Source organism: Sphaeramia orbicularis, chromosome 13 (assembly GCF_902148855.1).
Source record: "Sphaeramia orbicularis chromosome 13, fSphaOr1.1, whole genome shotgun sequence".
In the NCBI taxonomy this organism is placed as follows: domain Eukaryota; kingdom Metazoa; phylum Chordata; class Actinopteri; order Kurtiformes; family Apogonidae; genus Sphaeramia; species Sphaeramia orbicularis.
In genome coordinates, this window is record NC_043969.1 from 49,639,284 (window position 1) to 49,666,474 (window position 27,191).

Sequence of the window (27,191 nt, forward strand, 5' to 3'; positions counted from 1 at the left end):
ACCCCAGTGAATTCATGCTACTGACTTGACTTCTTCCCTGGAGTCTCTGTGCTTTATCGCCTCACAGGTTTTTCCAGGATCATCACAGGTTTTCCCTGGATCATCACAGGTTTTCCGAAGATCATCTCTGGACCTGCTGCTGTGGTCCTGCCTCTCTCCACCTTCATCGTCATCACTCACTTATCCATATAGTTACGATAGTGTTTATTATACTGTTCTATAGATGTTCTAGTTCAGTTATCTGCGCATGCGTCTCCCCCTACCTCCCCCCTCTCCCCCTCTCCACCAGTCTCTCTCTATCTCTATCGCTCTCTCTTTTCTCCTCCTTTATTTTCTCGCTCTAACCCCAACTGGTCAAGGCAGACGGCCATCCTTCAGGAGTCTGGGTCTGCTCGAGGTTTCTGCTGTTAAAGGGAAGTTTTTCCTCACCACTGTCACCAGTCATAAGTGTTTGCTCCTGGAGGATTCTGTTGGGTTCCTGTAAATTGGCTTAAAATTTGATTTGATTTGATCTATCTCTCCTTTATGTGAAGCACTTTGTAACATGTTGTTTTAAAAAGTGCTATATAAATAAAGCTTTACTTATTTACTTACTTACTTACAGTGCGAGTACAAAGTAAGACCACAGGCTGCAGGTATTATTTTTAAGTATTTATTTGTCATCAATTAAGTTGACATCATCAGTGATGACTCAAAATCTGTGGAATAAAGCAGTTGGCTGTAACAAATCATGTGATTTGTCCTCCATCCCTAAGAACCACCAAGAATACTACAAAGTTCTTTTCTACCAATCAGTATAGGACTTTAATGCAGCAGAATTATGTTTTTTTCTTTTGTAATCTATTCAAACACCTTATTCCAGGTTGTTAACATTGATTAGTAAGGGTATTACTTGATATATCCACAAGAATTTTGCTCTGGCCCCAACTTTATAGTGGTGCTCCTAGATTTCTGCTGGTGCGCCAAACTTTTTGGAGTTGGGAGCACCAGTGCTAAGTCAAAAAGTTAGTCTAGAGCCCTGTAGGTCCAACCACCAGGGGGGGTGGCCATGGCTCAAATGGTAGAGCGGGTTGTCCAATAACCGAAGGGTTGGTGGTTCAAATCCCGCTCTGTCCCAGTCATGTGCTATTGTGTCCTTGGGAAAGACACTTCACCCTCCTTGCCTCCAGTGCTACCACTCACACTGATGTATGAATGCGTATGAGTATTCGGTGGTGGTCAGAGAGGCCGTGGGCATGGATTGGCAGCCACACTTCCGTCAGGCTGCCACTTGTAATTTTGACTGGGTGGAAATTTAGACCTGTTCTACCAAATGATGAATCAACTTTGTGTTATTATATTATTGATCCTTGGTGAGCCACCGGTAGATTGCGAGCAACATGATGGAGACACCCGGACTAGTTCTATTTTTAGAACAGGCCTGCAGGGACTCACATGGTCCCTGCAGGCGACCAGGTGGGCACTGTGTTGGTGACCCCTGTTTTAGTCAGTCCCTCCAGGAATTCACGATGTTGCGATTGCATCTATTAACACAAATTCAACCAATCACCGCAAATTCTGCGGGGTGCTGCAATTTCGTCCAATCATCGCAAATTTTCCACAAATTTGACTAATCACCTTAGCCCCCTTTCGCCCACCCACTCTACGTGACATGTATATCATCACATTTACTTCCTTGTTGACGGTTGAGAAGATGAAGACATGTGAGACACAAAACACTCACATTTACCAACAAATATCACTGCCAAAGTTCGTGCAAGTCAGTTTCCAGATGTGTTACACAAAAGCGGAAGTATACTGTTCTGCACTGCCTGCAATATTGTGGTGGAACATGAACGAAAGTTGCTGCTCCACAGACACTTATCAACCGCAAAACATGCAAGAGAACGGCTGAAACTGGAAGAGGACAGATGAGACAAGTCCCAATGACAGAGGCTGTTGGATCCAGAACAACAGCAGGAGCTGAAAAGGTCAAGGTTAGCGCAGATATACTCTATAAGGCAATAGAAGAGAAGAAGAAAGAACCTGTAGAGGCATGCTTTCCTTTGTGTGTGTGTGTGTGTGTGTGTGTGTGTGTGTGTGTGTGTGTGTGCGTGCGTGAGGGAGTGCGAGAGCAAGTCTGTGTGTGCAGTTATAAAAGGAGCTCACAAACAAAAATAGTCGTTAAACTTAGTGTTAATATTAATGTTTACTCTTATGTGTTAGATAGAAAGCAACCCAAGTTTGGCTGAACTGTGTGCCTGTCTGTCTGTGTGTGTGTGTGTGTGTGTGTGTGTGTGTGTGTGTGTGTGTGTGCCTGTCTGTGTATGTGTGTGTGTGTGTGTGTGTGTATGTGTGCCTGTCTGTGTGTGTATGTGTGTCTGTGTGTGTGCATGTGTGTCTCTGTGTGTGTATGTGTGTCAGTGTGTGTATGTGTGTCTGTGTGGGTGTGTGTGTGTGTGTGTATGTGTGTCTCTGTGTGTGCATGTGTGTCTCTGTGTGTGTGTGTATGTGTGTCTGTCTGTGTGTGTATGTGTGTCTGTGTGTGTATGTGTGTCTCTGTGTGTGTATGTGTGCCTGTCTGTGTGTGTATGTGTGTCTGTGTGTGTATGTGTGTCTCTGTGTGCATGTGTCTCTGTGTGTGTATGTAACCCGTCTGACCCTAACCCTAAATAAACTACTACATCATTAAGGAAGCAAAAGTCATGTGTTGTGTTGTATAAATGTGAGATGGGGGTGGGATTTAATAAGTTTTCTTCTTCCCACTCCTTTTTGAGCAGTACACATTGAATTTATTTTATTACTAGTGTACATGGCAATTGTTATTTTGTCTTGATCATATTTATTAATGTATTTGCTCTGATATTAGTTCCTTGTACACAAAAAATGTTTAATTTTTTCTTCTGCTCAAAACAAATAAATGAATGAATGAAAAAAAAAAAACTTTTTTCTTTAAAATCATTGCTTCCTGGTGGTTTTTAAGGCTAAAAACTCAAAAAAGACTGTTGTAGCTATTTTGCAAATGCCCATGTTCCTGTGACTTTAATAAAAGAAGCCTCAAATCATCACAACTTTCACCGCAATTTTTTGGAAAAGCTGCAGCAAAATCAGGCATTTTAGGCCGCAACAATAAAAAAAAAAAAAAAGCCCGAGAAATCCTGGAGGGACTGATTAGTGTAAACATATATGTGCTAGTCATGAGGTACGTGTCTCATCAGTGGTTTATTGTCCATCACATTGAGGTTTGGTGTGCGTTTACGGTCTGCATGCCCCAGAAGAAGCTGTTGGTAAATCTGGTGGTGTGAGATTTGACTGACCTAAAATGCCGCCCAGACGGCAGCAGGTCAAACAGGTGATGGGACAGGGTGGGAGGGGTCTCCTGTGATGGCTCTGCCTTTACTGAGGCAGTGGGACTGGGAGAACTGTGTCAGCAGTTTTATATCAAGTACTGGAAAGTCACACTGGAGTAGAGGTACAGGTACCCGACCACAAAATGACTGTGGTAGAAGTTCAAGTCACCAACTGAAATACTCCTCAAGTTAAAGGCTTTAAAGCAGCGTATTTTGTTGCCAAGTACATTGTGGGAATGGCAACCAAGTGAAAGCGGTTTGTCACAAATTTGGTAAGAAAATGAGCCAGATCGCTCCAACATAAACTCCTCCAGTCCACCAGGGTTGTTTTAGGGCGTTTCCACACAGCGTACTTGAGTCCGTATCTGAGTGCGTTGGACCCCAAAGTCCACTGAACTTTATGAATGAGTCCAGTTGAGGAGGTAGTCCTGGGTACAGACTGCGTGGACTCCAGTACAGTACACTGTCGTGTGAAAGTGATCTGTGCCCAAGACCAGAAGTAACCTAATCACCTCACAACACACATATGACCAGAAACAGGATTCTCAATGATTGTTGTACCGTGTTTTTATTGTCTTTTTTGGAATATTGTCATGATTTCTTTAAGTTCATCTTTACAGCTGTGTGGAAACATCATTGATAAAGTGTACTGTGATAATTACCCAATTACCAGGTTGGCCTGTTCTGACATCACTGCACGCAATATATTTGGACTTATTACTGGCTTTGTTGATATTTTGTCTGCTCTCATGTTAATTGTCTACACCTACATGAGGATCTTTAAAGTGTGTTTTTCTGGATCTAAACAGACCAGACAAAGCTGTCAGTGCCTATACACCTCACCTGGCTTCACTGTTAAACTTTATTACCAGGGCCAGTTTTGAGATCATACAGAGCAGGTTTAATATGAACTATGTTCCCAACATACTGAGAATATTCTTATCACTGTATTTTCTAACATTTCAACCGCTGTTTAACCCTTTAATATATTAACTGAACATCTCTAAAATCAGAATCCTCTGTAAACGGCTGGTCTTCCCTAAAATGTAGAGCAGTAACGTTAATCTACCCCTTTTGTGTATTTCTATACAAATATGTATGCATGTATTATCTGTACATAGTTTTATACAAATAAACATAAAGTCAAAGTTTCTGAAGTGGAAGCCAATATTCTGTTTTACTTGTATGGATGCTTCATTTCTACACACAGTAGAAACAGTACTGTGTATTTATGATGAATTTCTGACTACTCTTTTAACTTCTTTTCTAAAACTTTAATATTCAGTGTACATATTGTCAGATTTTCTTCAGAAATGTGTCATATTCCAATCCATTGCTGAAACAGCCAAAAGGCCACTAATGCCCATTTTGGTGGAATCAAACAACCTGGTAGTGGACACCAGTGGTAGTGACACTGTCAAGTTAAGTGAGTCCAATCAAGGTTGGTTTGTTCATGGGAGTCCAAGGGTAACTGACAAGTACTGATGGGCCCTAATCAGTGTTAGTACTGACCACTGAACCCAGGCCTTAGGGGGCAACAGTTGGGAGCACCTGGTGGTTGGGTTACATGCAGATCAACAACCACTGAACCTCATTGACTCAGCTTCTCAATCCAGTCTTTTCGAAGGTCCATCTCCGTAACGCCAACCACTTATTTAGGATTAGGGAGGAATATGCATGGAAGACTTCAAGGAACACTCCTATCAGTCACTTTGGAAATCTGCTGATGCCATTTGGCCAAACTAACACTCAGGTTAGTTACACCCCAACACAGTGACCTCATTTATCAATGTAGCTCAGATTCATTCTCAACTATCTCTTTCTCCTGAATGAGATTCTGCAGACCTAATTAGCTTAACTTTATTTATCTCATCCAGAGCTGGAAAACATAAATCAGAACTGGCACCTGATTCCATGTGAATAATCATGGATTGGATTTATATTGCGCGTTTCTTGGCACTCAAAGCTTTACACTGAATTCACTCCACAGTCACAGGTGGTGGTAAACTACATCTGCAGTACACTGAAGTGGCTGCCAACCCACCCCAATCCATGCATCATTTGTTCTTTTCATATTCAATTGAGAATCCACAATCGGAAAATGAAAAAATGACTCATTATTTCATTACACATGTACAAATCAAAAAAGAGTTGTTTTTCATTCTTTCGATTGTATACACAAATTTAAAATTGGAAATAAGTAAATGGACCAAATGTGGGGTTTCATGTTGACATTTTTGATATCTGATTTGGTTTGACCCGTTAGTTCCTGACTTCTTCATGTGTTCGTTGAAGTGTCTTCTCCTTAGATTGTCTCCCATGGATCCACTGTATTAGACAAAACAACAAAACCTGGAAGATCTGGACCAGTTTTTCAGGTTGTCACCTTCCTTGAGAGTAAAGCGTTTGCTGCCTCAAAACAACACCAAATTCTTGAGTATCGCAGAATGCATTAGACAGAATACAAGCAAACCCACGACTGTCCAGAACACACCAACAAGTCAGGAACTTCAAATCAGATATCACATGTCAACATGAAACCCCACATTTGGTCTATTTGAATATTTCCAATTTTTAATATGTGCGTACAATCGAAAAAATAAAAAGAACTCATTTTTTGATATTTAACTTGTACATGAATAATGAAATAATGAGTCATTTTTTTGTTTTGCGATTGTGGATTCTCAACTGAATATGAAAATAATGAATGACAGATTCACCCCAACCTCCACCAAACATTCTTTCCCATTTATTGCTCAAGGACACAACAGCAGATGCCTGGGATAGAGTGGGTTTTGAACCACCAACCCTTCAGTTACTGGACGACCTACTCTACCTTCTGCGCCACACCCACCCCAATGTGAAGATGTAACCTTAATGTAATACAGTGTTTTTCAACCTTGGGGTCAGAACCCCACGTGGGGTCACCTGGAATTCAAATGGGGTTGCCTGAAATTTCTAGTAATTGATAAAAAAAAAATAATAATAAAATAAAATAAAATATATGGTGAGTTGAAAGAGACAATCCCAATCCACAAAAGACATGACAAACTCTGAAGGTGAAACTGAAGCACTGTGGTTCTGTTTATCTGTCAAATGTTCATTGTGGTCGGTTTCAGATGCTGCAGCTCTTTCATAATTCATAGTTTGAGTTCTCGTTTGTTCAGTATTAATTGTCAGCCTTGTAAATCCAAGCTGGACTGACTGTACATATCCTGACCAAGGAAAATACAATTCTCACTTTGTGCAGTAATCTACACCTGGCCTATATAGCCTAAATATCATCGAAAATTAACATTTATTTGCAGCATAGTATTGCAAACTATTACATGATCAAAAACCAATTAATTTTAGCCCCCAAAAAAAGTCTTTGTTTTGAATGTCTGGGGTCACCAGAAATTTGTGATGTTAAAATGGGGTCACACGCCAAAAAAGGTTGGGAACCACTGATGTAGAAAAGAAAAGGTGATTGGTATTAACATGAACTAGGGCTAACATCTCTGGAACATCATACTGACAGGAAAAAAAAATATTTCATTGATTGTGATCACATCGCATTTAGTGATGTGGTCTGTGCTCAGTAGGAAACTGAGATATAAGACAGTTATTTTATATTTAATGTCTCCTTGAACAATGGTAGACAAAAAATATTTGAGGCTAAAAACTGAGGTCACTACTGTCAAAGTGTTTCTATGTTCTAGCCGTAGCAGTTGAGTGAACTCTGAAATCAATCAGAACAGGAGAAACACAGAAAAATAACAACACGGGCAAATGTTGAGGTTGTGATGGCTGAAAGTGGGTTTAGTTTAGGGGCAGGAATGCACACAACAGGAAATACACTCCAATATGTCGACATGAATGTTTCATCTCATTACTGGACCTTGATTATTCTCTTGATAATCAGTCTATGGAGGTGTCCCCTGATTCCAAAGGTTAAATAAACACAAAGCAGAAACTGAATTCAGTTCACAGCGACAACATACAGCAGGTAGACAGACAGAGGCACAATTACTACATTATGGTATACATTGTGTGTGATGACTGAGTTGTGGCTGTTTTACAAACTAAGGGAAGGATGATGGTCAACTCTACACATTTTACACATTTCATACTTTCTGCTTATATTGATTTGGGCTTTTCAAATATCTATTTTTCTTGAATGTTTTGTCATTGTACCTTCTAATGCTTGTGTCCAGTGTTCTGCTGATTGTGGTTATCTGTGTGAACAGGAGCTTACATGAACCCATGTACCTGTTTCTGTGAAGTCTGTTTGTGAATGAACTGTTCGGTAGTACAGGGTTGTTTCCACTCCTTCTGCTTCAGATCCTCACAGACGTTCACACTGTTTCTACTTCACTTTGTTTCCTGCAGATTTTCTGTTTGTATTCTTACGGCCTTTTAGAAATTTTAACCCTGACTGTCATGTCATATGACCGATACCTTGCCATCTGCCATCCTCTACAGTATCACACACGTATGACCAGAAAAAAGATTGCCACATTAATTGCTATACCATGGTTTTATGGTTTTCTTCTTGTTGTTGCTTTAATTTTACTGACTTCGTCTTTACAGCTGTGTGGAAACATCATTGACAAAGTGCACTGTGGTAACTACTCAGTAACCAGGTTGGCCTGTTCTGACACCACCATTTATAATATTTCTGGACTTATTTTTACTTTTATTAATATTTTCATTCCTCTGGTTTTAATTGTCTACACCTACATGAGGATCTTTAAAGTGTGTTTTTCTGGATCTAAACAGACCAGACATAAAGCTGTCAGTACCTGTACACCTCACCTGGCTTCACTGATAAACTTTATTCTCGGGGCCAGTTTTGAGATCGTACAGAGCAGGTTTAATATGAACCATGTTCCCGGTGTACTGAGAATATTTTTATCACTGTATTTTTTAATGTGTCAGCCGCTCTTTAACCCTTTAATGTATGGACTGAACATCTCTAAAATCAGAAGCCTCTGTAAATGGTTGCTCTGGACCAAACTGTAAAACAGTATTGTTAATCTACCACATTTCAGTTGATCTGCAGATTAATCCAAAGACATATATGTTAAAATATGTACATATTTATTTCATTGTATGTGGGCCTGTGAGAAACTTCAGAATCTTTGGAAAGAGACTCTTAATTTAATTTGTAGATTTACAGAATGTGCTATCCCTGTGAACCAAAATGTTGTATTTTGTACATCTTCCCTGAGCAGTTTCAAATAACTGGAGGAAAAAGGAAACTTTTAAATTTTTGTTTATTACAAGCCAAACAAGTTATTTCTTTGAAATGGAAAGCTATTCAAGGACCCACAAGGAACCAATGGATTAAAGAAATGTCTTCTAACCTGGCAATGGAAAAGCTGACGTACCTGGCTAAAGGAAAGATCAAAGAATTTTATAGGATCTGAACACCTGTTTTACAATTTTTAAAGGACTTGTCTGTACAGTCAGTTAAGTTGTGTCTGTCAAGTATGTTTTGTTGCACTGGGAGTGGGTGCTATTGTGTGGGTGAGTGGGGGGTGGTAGGGATTGTTTTGATGCGTTGTGTTTTTTGCCTGTTCTTATAAAACAATAAAAATGACAATAAATATATTTATGAAAAAAATATGTACATATTTTAAACCAATAAACATAAAATCAAACTTTCTGATGTGAAAGCAAATATTTAGTTTTTATTTCCATTTTTACCCAGTGTTCACCTCACTTCTACTGACGTTTCAGTCATTTATGTAAATTAAATCTGTGGGGGCAACTTTCTGACTAATCTACGAGCTTCTGTTTTAAAACCCTAATATTCACCCGCTGTTTTAGTGCCATTAAACAATAGGCCTGTAACGGTACACAAAATTTTCGGTTCGGTACGTTTTCAGTTTTGAAAGCCATGGTTCGTTTTTTCTCGGTTTGGTACGGGAGGAAAGAAAACCCCTCAAAATGTCTTTAATACATTTATGAATTTTTGAACATTTTCCCCTCAATTTTTGGACACAATAGAATATAGAAAAACAGGAATATAATTCTGCTGCTATAAATCAAATAGAAAATAAAATAAATTATTAATATTACTATGTGTTTTAAACATTAATATTGCACTTTTCTCTGACAGGTAGTTTTGAACAAACAACAAAAATCAAATCACAGTTCTATCAGTTCACATTCTGCATAAAAATACCAAAAAAATTCCACATGAAGTGCAACATTAACAAGAGGACAAACTGGTATTCTCTTTAAACAAACTGAAGAGCAACAATGACAACAAAAAATTAACCAAATTATTTATTTTAGGACAGAGAACAAATTGTTTAGGCCACTTTGTGTACGTGCGCGTGCATACAGGGTGCGATTTGTCGGGGGGATGTTTTTTTGGGTTTTTTTTTTTTTTTGGTTGGAGCCGGGGGGGTGGGGGTGTCCATAACTAACGTAACTAACGCTGGCGTGAAACGAAAGTGAAACTTTATATACTTTCAACATCTAACTCCAGGTTCTATTCCTCTGTTATACAGCGTGGATGAGAGACAGACAGAGCTAGTGTAAGTGTTGTAGAATTACCGTAGTTCATAGGCGGTAAACAACGTCCGTCTTATTAACATCTCTTTCCCTGTTGTTGTCTTTCACCAGGACCTGAACTGATCCCAAATGGGACTGTAATGATGGCGGAGGGTCTCCAGTCTCTTCCTTCCAGGTTCACATCATATTTGTTTTTTGTTTTTGTTTTTTTTTAACCTTATATCAGCTGCTATTTCGTATTTCAGGTCAATGTGCACGTCCTTCAATATGTCCGAGTGGAACTTGCGTGGATTTAAAGTTCCACATCAAACAACGTCTTTTGCTCCTTTTTCTCAACATACTGTGCCGTTTCGGTACAGCTGTGTACCGAACCGAACAGGTGTGTACCGAAACAGATCGGGACATGTACCATTACAGGCCTATTAAACAATGGCGTTTTTACAGAACAAATAATAATATTAATAAAGGATTTATAAAGTATGTCAGGAAATGAGAGAATCCCTGGCTTCACTCTGAAATTCTGCATAAATTTTACCAAAACTGATGCAAAAATGAAAACAAAATGTAAATAAGTCATTCTGCGTCTATAACACAACTAACTGCATATAGAGAGGCTTAGCCATGTAGCATAGCTATATGTTAATATTGTAGCAGCTTACAATAAGATAGCTGTTTATGTATACCTTATACTGTTAAAACTTTGCTATTGATAACATCTCCACAGAAGTTTTTATACCTGTCAGGTTCATGGATGTTATTTATTACTAGGGGTGTGTATTGGCAAGAATTTGGAGATACGATACAAATCACAATACTAGGATCACCATACGATATATCACAATATATCATGATACTGTTAACAAAGTGATATTTTTTGTTTTGTTTCTTTTTTTAAAAGATAATTTCCTGGAAAAACTTACAGTGCAGCATTTGGATAAACAAAGTTTTAACATGTGGCTTTATCAGAACAAAACTCACACAAATAAATAAATAAATAATGTTTTGTAGACATTAGAGTTTAAGATCCTGCTTAAATGTTTGTATTCTATTGCGAAAAGAATGCATAGTGTTCAGCCCTGAATCATCCAACATCAGAACATAATTTTTGTGCATTCCCATTAAAAAAACTAACATTTGCTTCTTTCAGACAGTAAAAAGTGCTTTTAGGATGCTTGAAATAACCGTTATTTCAAAAAACTACATGTATGACCTGCAATATCACAATACTACTTTAGCGGTATACAAACAACAGAGCAAAATGCCCATGTGAATACATAAATAAAAGAGCATGATAAAAAAAGAAAAACAAAAATGAATCTCCACCATGTTTGCATTTGAATAAATACTTAAAAATACTGATACAATACTTTTTAATATCGATACAGTATCATGAAGTGAAATATCGCGATATATTGCAGAACCGATATTTTCTTACACCCCTGTTTATTACTCATCCATCACAATAAATTCATGCTAGTAATGACTGAATAATCTAAAACCATGAACAACCTGAAATTTCTTAAGAAAAATAAGTGAAATTGTAATGATATTCTGCCTGTTTCTAAATGTTTTGTGTATTTATAGATCCACTGCCATCTGTAAGTTCTAATGATCATGTGTAAATAAACTGAGGAATATTATTGTATACCTTTTTTGGCATGAAAACAAAGAAAAAAAATGTTGGAGTTGTATTGTTATATTAGTAAAATGCACGTATTTTTCTTAAGATATCTCAGGTTGTATATGGTTGTTCAAGTTATTCACATTTTCATGATGTCATTTTACTTTTTCCCCACACTAAAAGAAAAAAATTGGATTATTATTTATAGGTTATTATGTTATTATTTTACTGGTCTGACCCACTTGAGATAATATTGGGCTGAATGTGGAACCTGAACAGAAGTGACTTTGACGCCCCTGTATGAAGACGCCTTGGCCTTTGGGGGACGAGGGCAGAAAACAACACCTTACATTACAGCGAATACAATGCAAAGCAGAACATCGTCATGATCGTCTTCAAGGAGGTGTCTCCTGAGACCAGAACTTTGAGATAAACACGAGCAGAGGCAGAGCTCAGTGAGGAGGGAGGACGACAGCCGGTCCACGTTAACACCGTCTCCCACTGATGGACAGTGTCATCACACTCACTGGGTAGTGGTGACGCTGTCAAACACTTTCCTTTGTTATTAAAGGGTTGTGATGATGTGGGTCAATGTGTGCAGGACAAACCTGTGCTATTACAACACAAACCACAGGTATGACATTATGTTGGACTGAACAGATTTATGATGCCTCTAAACTACACAAGGATGACGATAAACTCTTCCCATTTTTCAAATTTCATTCTTGCTGCTTACTTCGACTCTGGGCTTTTAAAATATCTGTTTTTCTTGATTGTCATGTCATTATATGTTCTAATGCTCATGTCCAATGTGTTTCTGATTAAGGTTATCTGTGGGAACAGGAGCTTACATGAACCCATGTACATTTTTCTGTGCAGTCTGTTTGTTAATGAACTCTATGGTAGTACAGCAGTGTTTCCATTTCTACTGGTTCACATCCTCAGAGACGTTCACACTGTTCCTACTTCACTGTGTTTCCTGCAGATTTTTTGTGGTCATTCATATGCACTTATGGAGGTTTTAACTTTGACCGTCATGTCATATGACCGATACCTGGCCATCTGTCATCCTCTGCAGTATCACACACGTATGACCAGAAACAGGATCGCCACATTAATCGCTGTGCCGTGGTTTTACAGTTTTCTGATCTGTTTTGTCATGATTTCTCTAAGCTCGTCTTTGCATCTGTGTGGAAACATCATTGATAAAGTGCTCTGTGATAACTACCCGATTATCAAACTGGCCTGTTCTGACACCACTGTACTTAATATTTATGGACTTATTATTACTTTCACCAGTGTTTTACTTCCTGTCATGTTAATCCTCTACTCGTACATGAGGATCCTTAAAGTGTGTTTTTCTGGATCTAAACAGACCAGACATAAAGCTGTCAGTACCTGCACACCTCACCTGGCTTCACTGTTAAACTTTACTCTCGGGGCCAGTTTTGAGGTCATTCAGAGCAGGTTTAATATGAGCCGAGTTCCCAATATGTTGAGAATATTTTTATCCTTATATTTTCTCACATGTCAGCCGCTGTTTAACCCTTTAATGTACGGACTGAACATCTCTAAAATCAGGACCCTCTGTAAACAGTTGCTCTTCACTAAAATGTAAACATTTTGAAGTTTTCAGTTAATTTGTACACGTGTGTGTGTGTGTGTGTGTGTGTGTGTGTGTGTGTGTGTGTGTGTGTATATATATATACATATATACATACATATATATATATACAGGGTGGGCTGTTTATAATGTAAAGAAGAGAATGACTATGAGCAAAACTATTACGAGAAAGTCTGGAATATACTATTAAAGAAGAATGGGAGAAGTTGTCACCCCAATATTTGAGGAACACTTGCACAAGTTTCAGGAAGCGTGTGAAGGCAGTTATTGAGAAAGAAGGAGGACACATAGAATAAAAACATTTTCTATTATGTCAATTTTTTTGTGGCAAATAAATTCTCATGACTTTCAATAAACTAATTGGTCATACACTGTCTTTCAGTCCCTGCCTCAAAATATTGTAAATTTTGCTTCCCCACCCTGTATATATATATATATATATATATATATATATATATATATATATATATATATATATACATACATACATACACACACACATACGCACATATCTGACTTAAACGAAAAAATATAGAATCAACTGTTTGGTTATATTTCTTCTCATACTTCTTTGCAGTAATTTGTAATGATTAATTATTAAATTAATGGTAATTAATTCAGTCAGTTGTGGTGATTTTCTATGACTAACCGTTGTGCTCCTGTTTTAATACTTCAATAATCACTTGCTGTTTTACAGGGTTTCTGCAGGTATCAGCAAATCAAATTTAATGCTTTTTAATGCCACTTTAAACACATTTAATGCCCATGTCCAACTGCAGATACAGTTTTATTTATAGTTTTATTTATACATTTACCGTCCACAGGCTTTCACCTGGTTCTGAATATTTCCTCCTCTAATCACTTCCGCTGAAACTTGCATTTTTCCATTTTTCCCACATTTGCTAATATTCCCTCCACTCTTTCACCACAGCATGAAAACACTCACAGCACGTTACATTCCAATCATCCGGTGTTGTGAGTTTGTGTATCAGTCATAAACAATAATCAATTAAAGGGTTCGGCCTGTCAATCATCACACTATACTTCCAATTAAAATTATTAAATGTTCATATAATCAAAAGTAAATCAGGAATAACAATGCTTTCACTCCATAAAGTTTATTTAATTTTTTAATGCCTCTGGACGTCGAATTAAACGCTTTTTAATGCCATTTAAGGCCTTAATTTTCACATAATCCATTTAGTGACTTTTAATGCCTTTTAATGACCCGTAGAAACCCTGTTTTAGTGCCATGAACGACAGTATTTTCACACCATGAGGTCTGTTTATACACAGAGTCCTGGTTTCATGTTCAGGATGTTTAACTGAATTAGAAAGGATGGATACACCTGGTTATTCCTCTGTATGTTTCCATGATTCTAACTATAACCAGGTGGGTCTTCCACCTGGTTCAGCCTTGAAGTAGTACACGAGGTGAAATACTTAGGCGTTGTCATCGGCTCTAAACTTAAAACAAGTTAAAAAAATTATAACAAAGTGAGATTTAATTGATCCAATTTCAGACACCTGAAACAGCCCTTCACACATGACCGACTCCATAAGAAGCTGAGCACTGGCCTGAAACACCACTGTAAGACCTGTAGAAACAGCAGAAAAACAAACCCTGACAATTTTAGATAAAAACCCAAAGACTCACTATCACCGCGGTATCCTAAATAACATTACCTCTTCAGCTGGAAAAACGTGATAAAATATGCAGACTGTATCCTGGTCTTTAAAATCCTTCATGGATTAGCTGTTGTTTTAAGTTAGGTACTAAATTAAAATCAGCCTAAATTAGCCTTGGTTATAATCTTCTGAACTGGCACTCATTGTGTTCATTAATATGCGCTGTGCTTCTGGAAAAATAAACTTCAAACTATGTTCTGCATCAGTGGAGGATGTTTCACTTCAGAATCAAACACAGGTTTGTGCTTTCTGGTGGTGTATTTTGTTGTTATTTTCATGACAATCTCTACAACCTTTTATTTTGTAAAAGGATTTATTTGTGTCAAAGTAACTGCAAATCCAGCCATGAGGCAGAACATTCAAACTAAAGGAGACAAATATTTAATGAGAGTACTACTTATTGGAGGGAAAAAAGCTCTGACAAGGAAGTGGCTCCAACCACATGCACCACAACACAAAGATTGGTTAAAAGCAATCTACGAAATCTATGTAATGGAGAAACTGTCCTTTTCATTAAAAGTAAAACAGGATAAATTTATGGAAACGTAGTCAAAATGGATTGTATATATCACCCCACTGAGGCCAGATTTAACTTAACTGGAAATGACAAGTTATAATTGGACTGGTTGAATGTACTGGAGCTGAAACTTTTGTGGATTTTGGAATAAGAATAATGAAAATAAGGGGAAAAATGTGACATCTTTTTTGTTCTAAGGTATGTTTAACAAAATATTACCCCAAAAAAACGGAAGACTTACCTTAAGAATAGTTGTCTTTATTTTGTTTTTTAACAGAGAACTTATATGGAACATATGTATGTTAAATGTCATGCTTTACCATTATTGATTTTTCAGACATGATATACAAATGTGCTTAGTTGTCTGTTGTAAAGTATCTTTCCAAATGAAAGAATAAAATTATCTTAAAAAATAAATAAAAAATTAACAGCAAATCCAGATACCAGATCATGGAACAAACAATACTGTCACATCTTCTGTCCTGAATTTAAATATTTATTTTCCCAGACACACATAATAATATCGTCTAATCACCTGATGTTAATGTAAGCGACAATCATGGAGCTCATTCCACTCAAGCACATTTCATCCCAGATCTAAGAACAACAGGCTGCACAAAGTGTGAAAAAATCCATATCAGTATCTGGAAGTAAAGTTTCCATCAGCAAACAACTGAATACAGTGATGCTTCTTATTTACTGCTCTAGTAAGTGACCATTACAGTGAATCAAAGATAAGCCATAATAAAATATGTATTTAAAAAAAGACAGACAAGAAAATTAAGATTTTAAATTGCAATGAAAATAGTATTGACTATAATAAACTATTAAATAGATTATAAAATACATGAAATAAAATAAATAAATAAATAAATAAATAAAAACAATAAAATACAAAAATGCAGATAGTGTGAAGCACTATATAAATAATATATGAAACCAAGAGGAGGCATCTACAATCAAGACAAGTTAAAAGAAATAAAAAATAAAACAGCAGAACTAATACTAACGCATTCATCACAACTACAAGTTAATGGGATTTTACAGTGACAGTGAATGTACTCTTATAAAGGATTTACAAATGTTTGTTATTAAACTGTTTGAACACATTAGAAACAAAGGATAATAATGACCTGTTTTTACCGAAGGAAGATCACATTTGATTCATACAAGTGGAAGGTGCAAGTGTTAGAGCTTCATGACGAGATGCTTTGAAATCACAGGATTGACTGAAGTTTAACTCAGTATTATCACAATAAATACGACAAACTAAAGCACAGTGTTTGCTCTTTAGCCAAAGAAAAATTACAGACTTGTTCAAAACTGCAAATTTTTTCCACCAAGACCTTAACTTTATGTACTTTTATACTGGCATGTAAATTTTTTAGGTTGAGACTGTACCTGTTGTACTTAGTAGAAAAGTTCATTTTAATAAACGTATGAATGAATGAATGCATAATTTACAGTAAAGTTTGTTTTACTGACAGAAACATTTTCAAAACATATGAAAATCACAAAATTGCATGAATATCACACAAACCAGTTTCACTAGAATCATTTCAGTACCGACCCATTAGTAAAATCAAGTCTTTTATATCCTTTCCTCATCTATAAAAGCCAAGTAGCCTCTGTGTGTGTGTGTGTGTGTGTGTGTGTGTGTGTGTGTGTGTGTGTGTGTTTGTGCATGTGTGTGTGTAGGTGTGTGTGTGTGTGTGTGTGTGTGTGTGTTTGTGCATGTGTGTGTGTAGGTGTGTGTGTGGGTGTGTGTGTGTGTGTGTGTGTGTGTGTGTGTGAGTGTCCGTGGATTCACACAGAATCCGTACAGAGCTGACTGCTGCAGTTTGTTACACGTCTGTATTTTTCTTCAATGAAGACAGTAGTTAAAACAGCAAGTTGATCGGACCAATATTTTGGGAGTTATTAGTCATTTTGAATACAATAGTCTTACAACCACGCTGCTATACCCAGAACACTTTGGCGGTGACTGCTGGACAAATGCAGTACAGCATGCACAAATACACAACAGCAGAAAAACGGCCACATCTGGAACCGGTAGATCCCACGGGTCAACGCACCACTGTATTTATGTTACAAGCCTTTGAGTATGGTCTAAAATTCGGCTATGAGAGAAACTTTTTTCCATACTTTATTAAGACTTTCACACAAAATTCCAGACTTTTCAAGGTCTGGAAAACAGTGTTTCAAAATGCCATACTTTTTTCCACACCTGCTGGTCAGTTTGGTTTCTCATTAAACTGGTCTTCTGTGTTTTCATATTGTGATATTCTGTATTATCTCAAGTTCAACACACACCATCTTTTCATTAAATAAATTTGACAAGTTTAACTTTGATCAGTTTGGGTTTGTCATTGTCATTGAGGGGTGATAGTGGGTCACAAAGCCAGATCAGTTGAAAACCACTGGTCTAGGGCTCCACTGGTTTCTGTCCTACTTATAATACTATGGGGGTACGGAACGGTGCAGACCGTGCCGGAAGTGAAAATGAAAGTTTACGCTCATTTATCTTTTCCCTACCTCCTGAAGCTTCGCAAACTTTCATTTGAGGGGGCAGGACATTTGTCCTGGTCTATTATATATTATACATATGTATAATAACATTATACATATGTATAATAAGTCTAATGCGATGGTGATGATTGTTTTGTATGAAATGTTTGGTGTGGCAGTAAGGATTTTGCCATGGCACTGCACCACGGCAAAACTTTACCAGTGGAAACACTGTGCAATGGGAACTGCTGTTACTGGCCGGCCTCCTGGCAAGGCGCCATCTTGGGTTGTTGTTGATCTTATCTTTTCCTCACTACTGTCATGAACTTGTGTAACTGTGATGGTTCATGATGACGTCAGTGAGATGCTTTAGTCTTCCCGACTGACAAATATTAAAGCAGCTGAAGGCAGTTTCAGATCATTCGGGAGGGTTTCACAGCAGATCACACTGATGCACATTTACAGACATGATTGTTCTCAGCTACGTGATGTTTCACCTGAATCATTTCATGCTTTGAACTTCTAGTAGTTTCCACTGAATTCTGTGTTTTTGAGTTTGGATGCTCTACATGAGGTGTTAATATACTGTATGCTTCAGACGTATTATGACGCGTTTGTCCTGTGAATGAGAGGGAAAATGACCAATCTGACACAGTTTTCATTTCTCATACTTTGCGCCTACTTTGACTTTGATCTTTTCATGTACTTCTGTTTCATATTCATGATGCTCTTGTACATTTTTATTCTTTGTGCCAATGTGTTTCTGATTGTGGTTATCTGTGTGAACAGGAGCTTGCATGAGCCTATGTATGTTTTTCTGTGCAGTCTGTTTGTTAATGAACTGTTGGGTAGTACTGGGCTGTTTCCATCCCTTATGGATCAGATCCTCAGAGACATTCACACTGTTCCTACTTCACTGTGTTTCCTACAGATTTATTGCCTCTATACGTATGCAAATGTACAGTTTTGCAATTTAGCTGTCATGTCTTATGACAGATACCTGGCCATCTGTTTTCCGCTGCAGTATCACACTCGTATGACGTCTAAACGGGTGGCTCTGCTCATCACAACAACATGGTTATATCCACTTCTTGCTGTTTTAATATTAGTATCTCTGAGTTCCTCTTTACATCTGTGTGGAAACATCATTGATAAAGTCTACTGTGATAATTATTCTATAGTTAAACTGTCCTGTTCTGACACCACAGTCAATAACATCTATGGACTTATTTACACTGCAGCAACAATAGTAGTTGTTCTGTTAATTATTTACTCGTACATGAGGATCCTTAGAGTGTGTTTTTCTGGATCTAAACAGACCAGACATAAAGCTGTCAGTACCTGTACACCTCACCTGGCTTCACTGATAAACTTCTCTTTCGGGTGTTTCTTTGAGATTATACAAAGCAGGTTTGATATGAAGCATGTTCCTAGCATCTTACGCATCATTTTATCTGTGTATTTTTTCACCTGCCCTCCGCTCTTTAATCCTGTGGTCTATGGACTGAATATACGTAAAATCCGCCTCACATGTAAAAGTGTTTTCTTTGGCACCAAGTGAACTTTTATTCTCTTCCCTTCCTATCATCTTAAGAATCTTCTAAATGTATCTTGGAAAAAGGCCATTGTGATATTAGTAGTTTACTCTTTAATTATTAATGTCTGTACATGATTCTGTTGTGTAACTGAATTTGATCTGTCCTTATATCTTTAACTCTGTATGCAGTAATCAAAGTCCTCTAGGACAGGGATGTCTCACTCATTTTAGTTCAGGGGTCAGATTCAGACCAATTTGACCTCAGACGGGTCAGACCAGTAAAATAATAACATAATAACCTATAAATAATGTCAACTCTAAACTTTTCTCCATGTTTTAGAGTGAAAAAGTAGTCACAAAAGAAGCCACATATTGCTTACATAAAAAAAAAAAAAAAAAAAAAGGTGTCTAAAAATATTTCTGTACTGAGTAAAGCAAAATATGTGTTGGATTAAAAAGCAATGAGAATTTTATATTGTTCACTTATTCTGCCATATTTGAGTTATTGTATTGAAGTATGGGGCAACACATATATGAGTAACACAAAGCCATTGTTTTTATGACAGAAAAGAGCAATAAGAATCATGTATACTGTTAATTTCGGGGAACATACAAATGAGTTGTTCATTAAATCAGGATTGTTTAAGTTTAAAGAGTTAGCTGAATTAAGGACATTGCTGATTGTGTTTAGAGCGAGTAACAGACTTTTGCTGCAAATTTGCAGATTATTTGTTTTAGTATCACAGTATGAAGAACATAGAAGGAGGTTTAATTTTAAACAGCAAAGGGTTCGGACTAATGAGAAGCAAATGTGTTTTTCTGTTGTGACCGTCAGAATGTGAAATTCTTTGGCAGTGGAAGAGAAGAGCTGAACAAATATTTTTCAGTTTAAGAGGTTATACAAGGAAAGAATAGAGAAGCTTTATAAAGGCATGAAATGAAATAATTTTATGCATGGGTTTTGGATTTGTTTTATTTGCTTCAACTATCATGTAAACTGTTTGCTGTAATAGCTGTAATGGCAACGTATCTGATGTAAGCAGATGTTTGAAGAAAGGGGCAGGTATAAGTTTTCTTCATTCTGCTCTTTTCCAATCATTTAGGTTGGAATGAATAAATAAATTAAAATTTAAAATTAAAAAAAAAAGTAAAATTTAATTATGAAAATGTTTACATCTACAAACTATCCTTCAAAAAAATGTGAGTAACATGAACAACCTGAAAATAAGGGAAATTTTAACAATATTCTGCCTCAATTTATCATTTGCACAACTACATTACAATTTACAGATCACAGTGGATCTACAAATACACAAAACATTTAGTAACAGGCACAATATTGATAAAATTACACTCACTTGTCTTAAGACATTTCAGCTTATTCACTTTTTAGTGAAAGGATAGTTTGTCCATGTATTATAGTTTGTCAATCAATATTTTCAAATAATTTAGCTTTTCTAAATTTGGAATTTGGAGTTGTCATTATTGATAGGTTATGATGATGGTATTTTACTGGTCTGACACACCTGAGATCAAATTCAGCTGTATCTGATGCCTGATAAAATGATTTTGACACCACTGATATTTTAATGTTAATATCCTCAGTATAATTTTTGCATTTTGCATGCACAAACTTATCCCACAGGCCAGACTGGACTCTTTAGCGGGCCGGTTTTGGCCCACAGGCTGCATGTTTGACATCCCTGTTCTAGGGGTATATCTATGATCGTAGAATTTCATCAATACATACCATCTGAATAAATAGTTTTCAAAGTGCCTTGGATCTGTAATTTCATTTATTGCATGCATACAGTAGTGAATATGTTTCAGGTGTAAACAGGCTGTTTAACCTTCAGTGAAGCAGTGAGTAGATCTTATTCTTTTGCTCAGTTAATCAAGGTGAAGACTTTTTTGGCCAGTCTGTGCATGTTATATTATTATATATTATGGAGTTATAGGGTATCATGAAAAACTCCTTTTTTCTTTTTCCATTTTTCTTTCTGTGACTTTTTTTTTTTTATAATTTATTTTTTATTGACATTCAGTATCAGACATTCACATTCACTACATCACATGTACATATAGCATACATCTGTTGTCTGCTCTAAATGCCACAATAATATTTTTGTTTTATGTCGAGTAACCAAATAAAAAAAGAAAAAAAGAGAAAAAACTATGAACAAGTAGGGAGTGGTCTTTTCCATTCAACACAATCACTGATTTGTGAAAATAAAATCAGGCCAATAGGGTGTGACATTGTTGACCCAGTTTTCCCAGTATGAAGCAAATTTCTCCAATTTGTGATAAACAGATGCTGTTATCTTTTCCATTTTATAAATGTCCATTGTGATTTCCATCCATCCATTTAGAGTTGGGCTCTCCTGTGATAGCCATTTCCTGGTAATTATCTTTTTACAGGCCATCAGAAAAATATTGATTAAATGTTTATTTCTTTTTGGCCATTCCTGAGATATGTGTCTGAAGAACATAGTCTTACTCTCAAAGGGTATTTCACATTTAAAAATATCCTGTGGGGCACTGTGTATCTCCTTCCAATCATCCTTCATGACAGAGCAGTCCCAGAAAACATGGCAAGAATTTGCATTTTGATTACCACCGTTTCTCCAACAGACCGAGCTATTGTCATGGTGAGACTTCTGGGAAGGCACAATAAAGTACCTAATCAGGCTTTTCCAGCCAAACTCTCTGTGACTTTTATATAGTTTTCCATATTCTCTCTGTTTTTTGGGGTTTTTGTTGTAACAGCAGTTCACAGTAGCTGATCTTATGTAACTGCCAGGTCTGGCCTCTTCTAGTTTCTACATTCCCCTTTTTCTGCAATAACAGGTCCACTAATATACAGTAGAATGGCGCTGCAACTAATGGCTCACTGGCTCCGCCCCCACATACCTTCCTCATTCACCCACCTGTCCATCATAGCCCCATATACACACACAATGCATTACAGACAGTCAGTAAGTTAATTTCCCACTTTCCAACAGTATCATTAATAGAACAGTTACTGTAGGGTCATTAATACATTTCATGTTTCATGTTTAGAATTGACTCGGTTAGAGTTATAGCATGTTGGCAAGTACACGTCTGCTTTTTCTGCCAAAAAAAAAAAACATCCATGGCTCCCAAACTTTGTCTTAACATTGCATAAATTTTATCATGAAATTGTCAGGAAAAAATTACATTACTCTTTAAACTGTCATAAGCCTTCACACACATACAGTAACAGACTCGTTACTAGCATGGAACCTAATTGTGTTATGAGGTGCGTCTAAATCTTCCTAAACGTGTTTCCTCTGTAAATGTTCATTCAGAGTTGAAGTGGTCACATGGTCCACCAGGCTCAGATACAGATCAGATATGTGACAGTTTTCTTGGTTGTGTCAAATATGAAATGTTCCCAAACTTTAGACCATTTGTTTTACGTATTTTTATTTCTATTTTATTTTCATCATGTGTTTTCCACATCCGAACTGCTGGAAGCTCGCATCCTGGTTGCAGCCATCTTGGATGTTTTGCGCTCTCCTACTGGACCAGCAGGTTACACGTGACTCGAACCGCAGCACGCATGACAATATCATTACGCAAGTAAAGTAAGTAGTACCGACTTCAAACACTGATTTTATAAAAATGGAGAACTTTTGACAATTAGCTCAGGGCCAATATATCTTTTTAAATGAGTAAAAAGATTGTAGTGGCCCATATGTCGGAATGGGATGAAACGATACGGCTTTCACGTTATGGCATATAATGTCACAAATGTTTTTCATACAGTTTAAGTTTTTTTTACATTGTTTTGTATTTCATCAACTTGAGCCATGACCAAAACTGCCAAACACTCAACAAATGTCACATTGTTTAATCCTTTAAATGCCATGGTTGTAATGTAAACAAAACATAGTGCTTTTTGCGAACAAAAACAAAACAAACAATTTTCAATGAATCACATAAAAATTGGAATTTTTTTTTTTTCCATCCTGGCATGTCAGTGATTAACACCAACATTGTTTCATATGATTTCTTATTTTTGGTTCTGGGTCAAATGTTACATGCTAAAATGTGTCAACGTGCATTTTGTACTCACTTGGTAGATTCAAATTACGATTCAGATCACTTTATTTATTCCCAAGGGGCAATGAGTTTGCAGACATGGGTCACAGCAAAGGACAGGACATTAGACATTAGACACATTCCACAATACACACAGATCAGTCAACGAACGGGACAGCTGAAGGGTCTGGCCATAAAGTGCAGCAGTGACAAAGTGCAATAGTAGCAACGTGAAAAAAAAAAACACATGTAAATGAACAGTGTACACCCTACACTACGCACTGTCACTGGCGTTTAAAAGCCTGATGGCAGAAGGAATAAAAGAATTGGCGTATCTGTTAGTTTTCCTGCTGGGAGCGAGATAGCGCCTCCCACAGGGCATCAAGGCAAGCCTCTTTTTGAGCACATGGTCAGGGTGAGGAATAATGCTCTTTGCTTTCTGTAGCGCCAGCCTCCTCCACAAAGAGTGTAAGTCAGTAGTCTGCACACCCATGACCCTAGCACAAGTTTTAACGACACTGGACAAGCTGTTCTTATCTTTCACTGACAACCCATGAAACCAAGATATAAAAGAAAAGGTTAAAAGACTAATTAAAAGAATGATAAAAGACACATAAAATGGATTTAGATTTGGTAGAAGGGTGTTAGTGTAGGAATTTAAAATTGTTCAAACAAACTGTGAAAAATAACATGACTTTTTATAACATGAAATGCAAAGTGTTCATAATATGCTCACCTGGATACTGGAAGGTTAACTTAATGACTTTCACAGTCTTCTCACTTAAACATACAGAGCTGGGCCTAAAAAGTCTTACACTCTTCATATCATATTAGATAACCTTTAGTGTTGATTATGCCATGTATTTCCCATTTTATCATTTGAATATGTTGATGCAATGTCCAGCATTTACTTTCACCCACAGTGATATTAATTCTCATCCCTGTACTTGTAGTGAGTCAAACTGCTGTGTACTGCACCTTCGTCTCCCGTTTTGAGGATGAGGATAAAGATGAAGGCATAGAAACAGACCTGGAGGGTGAAGTTGGAGTATGCATGACATCTCCAGCTCCACCTCCTCGCTGACGACATCTTGACGTGTCCTCTGGTGATCTGATCAGCCATTTTTCAACCTATAAAAGAGAAAACAGCAGAATTTGAGCTCAATAGAGGGAGGTGGGACACACTGTGGTTTTAACTGTAACATATTCTGTTCACAGTGTGAGAAGGCAATGGTAAGTTTACAGATGTGATTCACTGCGGATGTGAGTGAATACAACACTGCTTTAATGTCTTCATGATGACTGGACTTTGTCAAACTTAAAAACTCATCTGAATTTTTTTAAACTGAATTGTAATTATGACAAACTCTACTCCTTTTACACAGTTCATACTTGATGCTTACCTGGATGTTGGTCTTCTAAAATACTTGGTTTTCATTACTGTTATGTGTTTATATATTGTAATCATTGTGTCTAATGTTCTGCTGATTGTGGTTATCTGTGTGAACAGAAGCTTACATGAACCCATGTACTTTTTTCTGTGTAGCCTGTTTGTTAATGAACTGTTGGGCAGCACAGCTGTGTTTCCATTACTACTGACTGAGATCCTCAGAGACATTCACACTATTCCTGTTTCATTTTGTTTCCTGCAGATCTTTAGTATTTATTCATATGCAAATATCGAGCTTTGTATCCTGGCCGCCATGTCTTATGACAGATATCTGTCTATCTGTCATCCTCTGCAGTATCACACAAATATGACGTCTACAAAAGTTGCTGTACTTATTGCTCTGACATGGGGTTTTCCAGTTGTGGAGGTTGGTGTTATGGTTTCTTTAAGTGCTCCTTTACATCTGTGTGGAAACGTTATCCCCAAAGTCTACTGTGATAATTACTACATAGTTAAACTGGCCTGTTCAGACATTACAGTCAATAACTTCTATGGAATAGTTTATACAGTTATCATAATCTGCAGTGTCCTGAGTGTCATTATTTACTCGTACTCTAAGATCCTTAAAGTGTGTTTTTCTGGATCTAAACAGACCAGACATAAAGCTGTCAGTACCTGTACACCTCACATTGTTTCACTGTTAAACTTCTGTTTCGGTTGTTGTTTTGAAATATTTCAGAGCCGGTTTAATATGACCTATTTGCCCACTGTGCTGCGTGTTTTTCTGTCACTGTACTTCCTCACATGTCAACCGCTCTTTAGTCCGTTAATATATGGACTGAATTTGACCAAAATCCGCAATATCTGTAAAAGTATATTCTGTGTTAATCGAATGTTTTACAATCTGTCAGTATCAGCAGAACTTGGATCTAATAGACACAGGTGGCTCATATCAGCCAGTGTGTTATGTTGTTCAGTAACACCTTAATTGATTTATTACAATTCACTATTCATTATTTAGTACTTCCACTTGGGCAATTGGTTGAACTATTACTCAGTTTATGAATGTGTATAATGTGTTTTAATTGTCAAGTTTGGTGATACCTGCAGATTAATATGCTTTTTCCTGTAATCATTTCTTATTAAGTAAGCTTTTTGAATGAGCTGTAACATATGACCACAGTATGTGATTATAATGCGTGTATTAAATATGAAAAATAAAACATTCCATGCTGAATGAAGACTTTTCGTTTCTAATAATGATGTGTTTATGTGGTTGGGAACATAACACGCATGAAAGTACTCCATCAGCAAGAAACATGTATGTACAGAGCATCAGCACATACATGTTCTGAAACACCAACAATAGATAAATAGAATGAGACAAAACAAAACAAATAAAATAAAAGATAGATAGATAGATAGATAGATAGATAGATAGATAGATAGATAGATAGATAGATAGATAGATAGATAGATAGATAGATAGATAGATAGATAGATAGATAGATAGATAGATAGATAGATAGACAGACAGACAGACAGACAGACAGACAGACAGACAGACAGACAGACAGACAGACAGTTTGTTCCATGTGAAAACAGAAATGTCTCTTTTGTCACGCTGTTACACAAAATTTTAAAAAAAATAACACGGTGGTGTCGAAGTAAAACCAGGTTGAAACTGTAAACAGTATTAAAGTCCTACACTAACACCCTTCTACCAAGTGAGAACCAAATGCACACTGACACACTGAGCATTTAACATTTGACCTAGAACAAAAAAATAATGTATATTAACCAATGTTGGTGTTCATCATTGGCATATGCCAGGATGAAAAAATGATTAAAAAAAATAATAATTCCAATTTTTCAAGAAAAAAATATTGGGAAGAAAAAACTATGTTTTTTTGCATCAAAGATATGATTTTTTTTTACATTACAAACATGGCATTTGACGGGTTAAAATATGACAGTTGTTGAGTATTTGGTAGGGATGTAACGGTACAGAAAAATTTCAGTTCGGTTTGTTTTCAGTACAGGGGTGTTCAGTTCAATACATTTTCTATACATTTCGGTACAGTGAAGGAGACCAGTAAAGGGGGGGTATATGGGGGTGTGCTCCGTAACTTACCTGTGGGACAGAGGACATTTCTACAAAATATTGTTCAGTGATTTGTGCATTAACAGGCACCCCACATGTTATGTATTTTTGAATGTTCAATGTTTGTTTATGGCAAACGCTGTAATTTACAGGGTGTTTGTGAACACCTCACAGTATTCCCTGAGATGCAGTGAACGTGACCTCACAGTACCACCACAGCAGAAGCACAGTGAAGGAGAAGAGGAGCAGGTTCACTGGATTTTACCAACCTGAGTTAAAAAATAAAACCCTTTTTTCTAT

The 27,191-nt window shown here is 36.9% G+C and overlaps 3 protein-coding genes across 3 annotated transcripts; all 3 read left to right on the top strand.

Annotated features, from left to right (window-relative positions):
• Positions 1-12,145: 12,145 nt before the first annotated feature.
• LOC115431764 (olfactory receptor 11A1-like) lies at positions 12,146-13,075 on the top strand. Its single transcript, XM_030152411.1, has one exon. The coding sequence runs from the start codon at positions 12,146-12,148 to the stop codon at positions 13,073-13,075; it is 930 nt and encodes a 309-aa protein (XP_030008271.1).
• A 5,357-nt stretch (positions 13,076-18,432) lies between these two features.
• On the top strand, positions 18,433-19,356 carry LOC115431174 (olfactory receptor 11A1-like). The gene has a single exon (XM_030151407.1). It carries the CDS (start codon positions 18,433-18,435, stop codon positions 19,354-19,356), a length of 924 nt encoding a protein of 307 aa, XP_030007267.1.
• A 5,399-nt stretch (positions 19,357-24,755) lies between these two features.
• Positions 24,756-25,775, top strand: LOC115431175 (olfactory receptor 11A1-like). Its single transcript, XM_030151409.1, has one exon. The coding sequence runs from the start codon at positions 24,756-24,758 to the stop codon at positions 25,773-25,775; it is 1,020 nt and encodes a 339-aa protein (XP_030007269.1).
• Positions 25,776-27,191: the final 1,416 nt, after the last annotated feature.

What these genes read in the sequence shown, in the direction of transcription:
- LOC115431764 (XM_030152411.1), top strand. Translation starts at nt 12,146, where the DNA reads ATGACGATAAACTCTTCCCATTTTTCAAATTTCATTCTTGCTGCTTAC.
- LOC115431174 (XM_030151407.1), top strand. Translation starts at nt 18,433, where the DNA reads ATGACCAATCTGACACAGTTTTCATTTCTCATACTTTGCGCCTACTTT.
- LOC115431175 (XM_030151409.1), top strand. Translation starts at nt 24,756, where the DNA reads ATGACAAACTCTACTCCTTTTACACAGTTCATACTTGATGCTTACCTG.